The 11,597-nt window shown below is 39.4% G+C and overlaps 1 protein-coding gene across 1 annotated transcript; it reads left to right on the forward strand.

Moving 5' to 3' along the window:
• Positions 1-1,458: 1,458 nt before the first annotated feature.
• On the forward strand, positions 1,459-8,830 carry LOC143288312 (cytochrome c oxidase subunit 6A2, mitochondrial-like). Its single transcript, XM_076596666.1, has 3 exons — positions 1,459-1,611; positions 4,862-5,007; positions 8,585-8,830. Exons 1-3 carry the CDS (start codon positions 1,530-1,532, stop codon positions 8,669-8,671), a joined length of 315 nt encoding a protein of 104 aa, XP_076452781.1. The 5' UTR covers positions 1,459-1,529; the 3' UTR covers positions 8,672-8,830.
• Positions 8,831-11,597: the final 2,767 nt, after the last annotated feature.

Genomic DNA, 11,597 nt, shown 5'->3' on the forward strand with positions numbered 1-11,597 from the left:
TTAAAATTTTTATTTCATTTTATTTTTTAAGTAAAGCTGGGCACCTTTTATATTTCCGAATTGAACTGTTTTGGGTCACTGTTTTCACATCAGCACGTTACAGTGCCTCAACTTGTGGACGAATCCATTGATCCTGAATAATGATGATAATGATGATGATGATGATAATAATAATAATAATAATAACAATAATAATAATGAGTGATAAAATGCTATTCAGTTTAGATCAGTAGGGTGATTTCCAGCACCTGTTCCTTCATTTGGATGCTCTCTGGCTTACACACACACACACACACACACACACACAGAGTGACACACACTTACTGAACCAGGAAGATTTGCAAACATTCCAAGAGATGAAAGGATATGTGGGAAGTTGTTGAAGATGAATTCCATTTCTTAGATACATGTATATTTGTTTCATAATTTGCGAAACCATCTAATTACGTTTGTTCAGCAGTTTAACCATCTATCTGATGTGATCATTAGAAAGATACAAGAAGATATCCTGAAACCAAACGACTTATTCAGCCGTTGCGATGACTCGGTTGTCAATAAACACTCGCTAAATATGGATTTCATTGCATGCGTCTTGGAAGACTGTTTCTTTCTTTGTTCCTTCAATCTTCAAATTGGTCCTTTTGTTCTTTTATTTGTATTTGTATTATTGTGTCTATTAATCCTTCAGGGTTTCAAGACAATAAATGAAGTCGACCAAGACCAGTCCAGTCACTCTCTCTCTCTCTCTGTCTGTCTGTCCGGCTGTCTCTCTCAAAATCGACATCGAAGTCCATATTTATGATCCTTGCACCACCTCTTCCTTGTTTATTATGGCTAACTACGATAAAACTCGAGGGCACAACTTCAAAATAAACAAAACTAATTTCGTTGACGTTGACGTTGTAGATGTTTGAGGCCCAATTTCGTAACTAACCAGTTCCGCAAGTTTTTTTTACTAACCGTATCATAAATCTGTGGAATAACGTTTCCAATGACACCATCGGTAAACGCCTTCAAAAATCACATTGACAAAAAGTTTAAGGACCATGTATTTTCCACAGTGTTAAATCTTTATTGAGCTGTAGATAAATGTAGTATACACTATGCCTGATTTAAACAAGGGTCTGTTCACAACAAGTGATCCAAAAGCACATAATGGACACTGATTATGAGGGCAAAAGGCTTTTATAGCTATAGCCAAACATTTCTGTGATTCTATGATCATGAGAATAGTCTGAATCCACACAAGCAACATGTATGAATAATATAATCACTGGGGGGGCGGGGGGGTGGAACACGATTGGACAGTAAAAATAAAACAAAAATAAAATGAAAGAATGGTGCGTTGTTCACACCAGATCTTAATCACAGACACTGTATGATCAGTATCTATGCATGCCTTGTTTTGAAAGTTCATGGAAATGACGGAAGGCTCAACTCGAGGCATTAGAAAATCCAAATTTCTAAATTTAGAGGATCGATTCCTGCGTCACTTCCTTCAAGAGAGACAACTCATTGACATCTGCAAGATGGCGTCCAGACTAGCAAGCACTTTCGCCCGACGATTTTCTTCCGTGCAGGGACCTTCAGCCGTGGGAGGGGACCACCATGGTTTGTATTGAATAGTCAACATTATAACTTGAATTAAAAGCATAGTATATTATAGGACTGATTTCTGTTTTTAAGTTGTTTTTTTTAACCTTGTTTTCGTGGAACGTGACTGCCATTGGCTCGTGCCCTGGTTGAACTTGAAGGTCACCAAACTTGGACATCGCTGAGGACGATGATTTCCAGGTGTATTTGACTGGACCTTGAGTCAGTATTTAAAAAAAAACAGCAACACAAAAACAAACACACGCACACATATATATGTAAATATGCGAATCTGTTGCCCAAAGTAAGTGGTGTAATGTCAAGAAATTTTTTTGGTGAGATCAAGAGATGTCAGCAGTGCCATCAAACTCATACCACCTCTGAACCATGAACGATTCACGGAACCGCCAGTGCAGTGTAACTAAGTGAAGTGTTGCAGTACCAAAATTACAGATTGGCATCAATTTAAAAAACAACAACAACAACTGTGTGTTCCATTTGTTTAAGTCCATCTGTGCCTGGAACATTAGCAATACAATCGATTAACATGAGTATTACAGGACAAAAAAAAAAGAAGAAAAAAGTGTCAAACAAGAAGACGAATGCAGCCAAGCCCACCCACAATCAGCTTAGCACATCCCATCTGCTTTCAGCTTGTGTACAGTAAATTGAAGAAAACAAACCCACATATCTCTGGATATATTTAAGAAGGACTCCCTTGTGTTGAAAAAATCAGCAGACAATCATAGAAACTGGATATTTATTGATAGTTCCACTCCACTACCACGTCCATTGATGTACAGTAATTAAGGGCAGGTTATGGACCTGCAATTTTTCATATTTTTCACCAGTGTGTGTGTGTGTGTCTGTGTGTTCAAAGTGTGTAACATGTTTGTGGCTGTACAGCAGACAATCCCAGAAGCTGTGCATAGAATTTTATTTAATTACTCAACGAAAACATCCTCTTAAAGTTGAATGGTTTGTTAGCTTTCTACAGTGACTGGGGCAGTGAACTGACACCCACAGTGTCTTTGGAGAAAGATTTTGGGGTCATTGTTGACTCTGATCTCTGTTTAGATGTTCATATTAATGAAACCATAAAAAAGCTGATAGATTGACTGGAATGTTACTTGGGAATATACGTGTAAAAGTAAGAACAGTATGCCCTATTTATGGTGCCATTATTTAAGTCCTTAGTCAGACCGGTCTTGGAATATGGCGATGTTGTTTGGAATATGGACATATAGAGAGTATTGAAAATATTAAGTGAAGATATACCAAAAGAATTATTGGCTTTGCTGATATGGACTATGAAAATAGATTGCAAGCACTTTAGTTACCTAGTTTAGAGTACAGAACTCAGAAGACTGTGTGGCGATTTCATACAATAGAGATATATGTATAAAATGACTCATGGACTATATGACTATAACTATTATTAGTATTGATTCTTTGTTTTTATTGAATGAGAACACTGTTACAAGAGGCGATTCCTACAAACTTTAGAAAGTTTCATTTAAAACTTTCAGTTTTTATTTTATTTCATTTTTTTACTAACAGAGTAACACATGTTTGGGTAATTTGCCACAAGATCTTGTTTCCGCAGGAACAGTGAATACCTTTAAAGATTATCTTGACAATCATTTGCAGAATTTTAAATACAAAACACATCTGGCTATTTTTTTTACTTATGAACTGACAAGCATTGCGTACTCAATGTTTGACAAAATGCTTATGTTTGGGGACTCTTTTTCTTCCCTACTTCAAGCGGGCAAAAGGCCTTATCAGGCCTACACACCTTAATATTGATATCATATATAAGGCGCACTTTAGAGTTGGAATCTAACTCATAAATCACAGCACATAAGGTGTATAAAAAGTATGTAAATTTTAAACTAAAGCCAAAAAAAGATACAAAGCAGAAAATGTCAACATTAAGAAAATAATAAAAACTTTGTTTGTGGCGTCAAGATCAAGAAAGATTTGAGTGACATTAGTGATTGGGCTATCACCAATATTGGTATGCACACAAACTTGGCCTACACATGTATTCACATTAGGTCTGTAAATTCTGGCCTTCTTGAATTCATTTTTCATTTTGGGAAATTGTGCTGCCAGGTTGATAAAAACCCACTGACAGACTTCATACAGATGTCTGGTGAAGTCTTTCAGGGTTCGTCATTAACATTTTTTCACATGAGCGCCTGCGCTCTAGTTTCAGAATTTTGATGAGCGCAAACTGAAAACTAAGGGCGCACACTAAAAACTTCTTCTTCTTTTCGCCATCCCCTTCACCGTCAGCCTTCCTTTTTGGGATCAAATATTTCAGTATTTTGATTTTGCACTGCCGCGAAATCGATCGTGTGCTCCACTTTTCTACTCTTCAAGTCTGAAGAGCGCTCTTTTGCATAGCCTCCCCTGATTCACTAGGCCTACTTCCGGTTGAACTAACAAAACGTAAACAGACGGCTTTCAAACTTCGGTAAATGCAAAACGATCGCGCTTTTGACTCTTGTTTGTGATGGACAATGGAATAACAATTTAGATACAGTAGTGTATGCTTATGTCTTTTCAAAATCAAGAGCGCAAGCGCTCTGAGTCAAGGAATTTTCCAGAGCGCAATTTGTTTTTTCAGAGCGCTCCGCTCAGCGCTCCCGTTAGTGACGAACCCTGTCTTTGGTATTTGCACAAGAATGGAGAAACTTTGTAGTTCAATCAGAGATGATTGACAGCTTCTTTGTCTAGTTCTGTGATGTGTGCTTGCATGTAGTTTGAAAGTCTTACTATTTGTGAGCTCTTATAGATATACATCTTATTCACAGTTCCATCAGCATTTTTCACATTTTTCACCAAAGTCTGTGGGTGTGTACTGAGTTTAGGATTGTTCTGCTAGTGTGGTGAATAGATGGATGTGTGTGTGTGTGTGTGTGTGTGCTGAATTTAGGATTGTTTTTCTAGTGTGGTGAATGGATGGATGGGTGTGTGTGTGTTGAGTTTAGGATTGTTCTGCGAGTGTGATGAACAGATGGATGTGTGTGTGTGTGTGTTTGTGTGCGTGTGTGTGTGCTAAGGATTGTTCTGCTGGTGTGGTGAATATAGGGATGAATGTGTGTGTATGTGTGTGTGTATGTGTGTGTGTGTGCTGAGTTAAGGATTGTTCTGTTGGTGTGCTGAATAGACAGATGGATGTGTGTGTGTGTGTGTGTGTGTGTGTGCTGAGTTTAGGATCGTCCTGGTGTGGTGATTAGAGGGATGGATGTCTGTGCAGGAGGCTCCAAGCGGTGGAAGATGCTGTCACTGCTGGTGGCGTTGCCAGGCGTGGCTGTCTGTTGGATCAATGCTTTTGTCCTGAACGGGGGGCACCCAGAGCGCCCAGAGTTCGTGCCCTACTCCCACCTCCGTCTCCGTAGCAAGGTAAGAGTTGTGCCCTACCCCTACCTCTCTGTAGTGAGGTAACAGTTTGTGCTCTACCCTTAACTCTCTGTAGTGAGGTAAGTTTGTGCTCTACCCTTAACTCTCTGTAGTGAGGTAACAGTTTGTGCTCTACCCTTAACTCTCTTTAGTGAGGTAACAGTTTGTGCCATACCCATACCTCTCTGTAGCGAAGTAGGAGTTTGTGCCCTACCCCTACTTCTCTGTAGTGAGGTAACAGTTTGTGCCCTACCCCTACTTCTCTGTAGTGAGGTAACAGTTTGTGCCCTACCCCTACTTCTCTGTAGTGAGGTAACAGTTTGTGCCCTACCCCTACTTCTCTGTAGTGAGGTAACAGTTTGTGCCCTACCCCTACTTCTCTGTAGTGAGGTAACAGTTTGTGCCCTACCCCTGCCTCTCTGTAGTGAGGTAACAGTTTGGGCCCTACCCCTACTTCTCTGTAGTGAGGTAACAGTTTGGGTCCTACCCCTACTTCTCTGTAGTGAGGTAACAGTTTGGGTCCTACCCCTACTTCTCTGTAGTGAGGTAACAGTTTGTGCCCTACCCCTACTTCTCTGTAGTGAGGTAACAGTTTGGGCCCTACCCCTGCCTCTCTGTAGTGAGGTAACAGTTTGGGTCCTACCCCTGCCTCTCTGTAGTGAGGTAACAGTTTGTACCTTAGCCCAACCTTGGTCTCTGCAGTAAGGTGTCTGACTGACGTTTTTACTATTCCCTTTTCACAGCAGAACCTGTTCAGAGTAGTAGAGCACATGTCCTGTCTGTCGTTTGCTTTCTGTGTACCTTTCTGCACTTTGTTGTATCTATTTTAGAAATATGTTTACTTATTTGTTAAATTATTTTATATTGTCTTTCGCTGACGCATGTTTTTACACACAATGTGACTATGTAATAATTCTTTTGGCTGTGTGTGTGTGTGTGTGTAGGAGGAAGGTGGCAGAATTATGAATAGTTAAGACGTGCTGCAGTCAATGTAGAGAGTCCGTAAAGGTGTAGCTTCGAATCCTCTTGTTCTTTCTCCAAAGTTTGGAAAATCAACTGAACATCTAGTCTTTGTTATGAGACGATAAATTGAGGTTCAGTGTGCAGCACGCACGGTGCATTGGTAAAAGAACCCATGGCAATGAGAGTGTTGTCCTCTGGCAAAATTCTCCAGAAAAAATCCATTCTGATTGGTATACAAATGAAATATATTAAATTTAAACGCATGCATTCAATGACTGACTAAGTGCGTTGGGTTATGCTGCTGGTCAGGCATCTGGCAAGCAGATGTGGTTTCATGTATATGGATTTGTCCGAATGATGAAACGCTGTGTTTGCGTGAGAGGGAAAGAGTCCACTGTAAAGTTTTAACAAATTAATTTTCTCTGGGAATACTTTTAACACAAAATTTGGCTTAAAAATAGGAAAAAATCAGTTTTTACCACACTTAATTAGTTGATAGTTTACTTAAAATGACAGTGCACTTACAGGAAGGGCACAAAACATCAAAAAGAAGCCTAAAATCTGTCCAAAGTCAGTTCACTGTTATATTTTTACTTCTTGTTTGCAGAACGTAACACATATATCTCATGTGTCATTATATCATTTTTAGTTTAAATAGGAAGTTCTTCTGCTTAGTTTTGGAAGTTGCATCTGTCTGAATATATTATGGACATTAGAGGGGAAAAAAATTGATACTGGCTTCACTGTTTTTAAATATTACATTTTACCTCACTTCTAAAATATTACGTTTTAATGAAGATATGACTCAATTCAGTTCAGTTACTTAAGGAGGCGTCACTGCATTTGGTCAAATCCATGCAGGTGTCTGCCTGACCAGGAGTGTAAGCCAACGTGTTTTGTCAGGTCTTGAGGATCAAAAAAAAAAAAAAAAAAAAAAAGGTGCATAAACCAGGCATTCCTACCGTCACTATGTATCCTGGAAAAATGATAAAATGGACAGGGTGTCCCAGAAATACCGATATTTGCTGCATGTCCTGGAAAATGAAAAAATTTGACGAACAATTTTTTCCAGAAGTATCTAGTTGGTACAGGTGTACCCTCAGATGACTTTCGGACCATTGCCGAAGACACTTCGTTAAGATTTACGGAAATGCTGCAGAATATTACCGATGCCACTTCATGAAAAGCTGGAACTGTTTGAACAGTTCTGAAGCCATTTTGTGAAAGTCCGCTTGATTTCTGTCACCGGCGAAGTAACTTCGGCAAAACCAACCATTGCTTCTGGCTGTCAGACAGCTGTTGCATGTTTGTTGAGATGCTCCTGAAAATAATACCTTGTCCTCGATTGTAATGCATGTCATTCCTGAAAAGCAAATTTGGGGGTAGGCATGCCTGATAAACAAATAAATGGGCATATCATTAAATTGATGAATATGTAAATAAGTAAACAAACAAAGGGGATTAAAAAAAAAAGAAAGAAAGAAAATAGAAATGAAATTAGGATGAAAATAAATAAGCAGATCGATAAAGAAATAAAATATTGGGGTGGGGGTGGGAATGTGCATTCAGTGTTAAGTTATTATACAATCTGTATTCACTGTATTTTTCTGTAAATAGCATTGCACATATTTCCAAAGTTAAAATTCATAGGGAGCATGTGCATTTAATCAGCAATTTGCAGTAACATGTTACAGAATGGAGGTGAATGTAGCCACTAGATTTTATTCACAGAAAGATTTGTGCATAGGTCTCATGACTAACTGTATAATGTCCCTGAATGATCCATCAAAAATCAGCATATATATATCTGAATTTCAGTCCACAGCTTGTCATTTACTCTCAAGTCACAGTGTGCATATTAACCTTTTTTTCTTCAAGTATACAGACATCAACTTCCTCTGTTATTTCGTGAGAAACATTCTGAAGTTGTTTAAAAAAAACAAAACAAAAAAAACATCCTTGATCAGACAGACAGGTGACAGTGGACCTTCAATCTGCACTACTTGGAGTGTGTGAAAAAACGGGATTTGTCCAGAGTGATTGTCATGTATAATATGCCCGAAAATGCGTTTTGCCATTTTGTTATGGTTTATTGGAGCTGAAAAGTCATGATGAAGACATGGGGAAGAAACTTGCTTGTGTTCATTGTGGTTTTTACTGTTTTTTCAGTTTACTCTGATCAGCTGTCAGAATCATCTTCCATTTATTGATTTAATCAGCAAGAGAAATTAACTGTAGTGAAGACTGAATGATACAAATTACAAGCAGGACAGTAAAATTTGGCACACACTCTGACACTCTTGGATTGTTGTTATAACCTTTGAATATTGTTGTTGTTGTTGTTTTTTTTGGTGGTGGTGTTTTTTTTCTGGTGGTGGTAGTGTTGTTTTGTTTTTTTTATACCTATATGTTTTAGAGTTGTTAAGTTAATGCTGTGAATATTGTTTTCATCCCTTTCCCTTCCTCTTTTTTTCGTGTCTAATATCACTTAATGTGGATAGACATGAAATGAAATTGAACACACAAACACACAGAGCAATGCTGTGAATGCATACCAGGACCGAGGCGCGGCTTCGGTAAGAGTTGTGTTGCATTCTGTGATTGCTGTTGTGTGCAGAAATTCCCCTGGGGAGATGGCAACCACTCTCTGTTCCACAACAGTCACCTCAACCCCCTGCCCGAGGGCTATGAAGACAGCCACTAGCTGGTCGCCCTGACAACTCCCCCTGCGGATAGTGTGTGTGTGGCTTTGCTGTCCGTGGCAGTGCCATGGTCTGTCATTTTCTGGTTCAGCTTCTGACACACTGAGCCAATCAGAGGATCAACGCTTAGCTGTAAGAATAAATTGTGTCCAGGACTTTTCCTTCATGTGTGCAGTACTTGTTTCATTGGGATGTGTGTGGGTGTGCTGGAACTTCGGGAGACTGGTAACCCCTTGGAAGCATGTAGTAACCATTAGAGATGAAGTTGGCAGAATGGTTAAGACACCTGCTAATACAGTGCCTGTGAGGGTCTGTTTGAATCCTAGTCTTGCCTTTTCTCCCCAAGTTTTGACTGGAAAATTAAACTGAGCGTGCAGTCATTTGGATGAGACTGTAAAGTGACGGCCTGTGTGCAGCACACACTTGGCACACTGAAAAAGTACCAGTGGTTAACATAAGTATTGTCCCCTTACAAAATTCTGTAGAAAAAGTCTGCTGTGGTTGGTACACAACTAAATTTGCATGCACTCCAGGCCTAAGCACTTTGGGTTATACTGCTGGTCAGGCATCTGCCAAGCAGATTTGGTGTAGAGTATATGGATTATTCCAAATACCTCCCTTGAGAAACTGAAACTGAAGTTTTCACAGCTGCCAGACAGAGGAATATGCAATGCTGTTCACACAAGCACTGAAAAACAACAACACACAAAACCCCCCCAAACCAAATCAGACAATTTTTTTAATTTTAAGTTTTTAACATTTCACACATAATTCTGACATTACTCAGAAAGTGTAATGTTTGAGCAGGACCAGCCCCACCTGTTACCAGCACCGTTTGGAACGACTGAAGAAAGTAAATCATAAAGAAGAAATTACACCCTTATTCAGGCCCATGTGTTCACGCATAATAAACAGTCATACTGAAAATAAAAGAATAATTAAAACACCCCTGCCATTCTCAAAGGGGTTAATTCAAGAGCCCTGACATTTTCAAAAGGGTTAATTCAAATTCCAAGTGCCATGACATTCTCAAAGGGGTTAATTCAAGCACCTGATATTCTCAAAGGGGTTAATTCAAGTGCCTTGACATTCTCAAAGGGGATAAGAAAAGCACCCTGGCATTTTGAAAGGGGATAATTCAAGCACCATGCAAGTGCCCTGACATTCTGAAAGGGGTTAATTCAAGCACCCTGACATTCTGAAAGGGGTTAATTCAAGCGCCCCTGACATTCCCAAAGGGGTTAAATGAAGCTTTCAGCATTATCTCCTCACTCGGAAGTCCATAACTGAAAATAAGGGACATCCAACTTGGAGTGGGAGGGATACATACAGTATATACACCAGTGTGTGTGCTCTTACAATCAGTGGGAGACAGGGCACAAGGAAACATTACAGGCCTCTCCACACACACACCTACATCACCCCCCACCCCCCTACACACCCCCACAACCTCCAAACTTGGGAGAAAAGAAACTTATGAGCATCACTACACTGGGGCACGAAATTTAACAGTAAAACGTAAATTGGTTAAAAAAAAAAAAAAAAAAATCATTTTAAAAAGTCCTTTTTTTGAAATTTCAAAAGAAAAATTGCCCTTTTGCATGAACACAGTTTATATGTGAAAGATACATTTGCAGAAATAATTGAGAAAAAACTGGGGGGAAAAAGCCTTGTTACACAAATACAATTAATCCGTGCATATTTGAGAGATCGATTCTTAAACAAAGAAATAAAAAACACCAAAAAAACCTATCAGTAGCCTGTGTGTTAAATTCCATACCAAGGCTCACAATAATCAAACAATTTGATGTATTTCAGAATAACACACTACATGATGGTATCTCTTCCTGCTGATCAGAATCTAACATGTTTTATTTGAATGATGTTATCTACTTCCTGACCTAAACCCTAATTTTTGTATGTAGAATTTGCAGGCCAGGATGGCATTATGGGCAGTCCATCGGTAATATATTGGGAGTTTGTAACACCCACACAAGTGGGTGTGCTCAAACTTTGATCTACCGTTTGAAAATATTCTACTGATACTCAGCAAAGTTAGAGACCATACAAAACAAAAACAAAACAAAAAATTACATAATCAAACCAAAGCAGTAAAAAATATTTTTTCAATTAAAACAATTGTGAGTACCAAAAAAAAAAAAAAAAAAAGACAATGGTGTGTGGAGAGAATAGTTCACTACTGATACACGGCAAATGAAGTGACGATGATATGGATACTCATGACAGTAATCTGATCAAGAGGCCAGGTACATCATCATGAACATACAACTTTGCTGCCAGGTGAAGTGTAGCTCACACAGTTGGCATCTCCACACATACAAGCTTCTGCAGTTCACTGCATGGTGTATTGGTAACATGAAGAGAAAAAAAAAAGTGAAAGTGTACCAATGATGGGGACCAGAGCTTCAAAAAATGGTGTGGAACTAACCTGAATTCCAGGACAGAAAAGGGGGGGGGGGGTATTGTTTCTGTGAAACGGTGAATCATCACAATGCTCTCTCCAACCTGCCCCCTCCTCTGTCCTGATGAAGAATCACATTTCACGGCCTGCAGGAAACTGATACCATCCTTTGTCCTCAAGGGTAACTTGTACCTCTAAAATAGGTTTGAAAAAAAAAAAAAGGTTAAAAGTCCTGTAGTCCATTGTGTCAAGGACTCAGCACAGAAGGCAGGGCCCAAGAATAGCTTGGGTTAAAGATCCCATAACCTTTTCTGGTCATCAGGGCAGTGAAACAATAGCCACTGTGTCTGTGTCCAGGGCACAGCATAGAAGGTGGGGCCCAGTCCTCTCCTTCCGACGTTTCAACCGTCCCCAACCAGAGTCAGGTACCCATTCACATCTGGGTGGTGTGAGGAAAAAGAGTAAAGTGGATCACAAGTCAATGCTTAGCCGATTCTTCCACGGCG

This window comes from Babylonia areolata, chromosome 12 (genome assembly GCF_041734735.1).
Source record: "Babylonia areolata isolate BAREFJ2019XMU chromosome 12, ASM4173473v1, whole genome shotgun sequence".
NCBI classification, from domain to species: domain Eukaryota; kingdom Metazoa; phylum Mollusca; class Gastropoda; order Neogastropoda; family Buccinidae; genus Babylonia; species Babylonia areolata.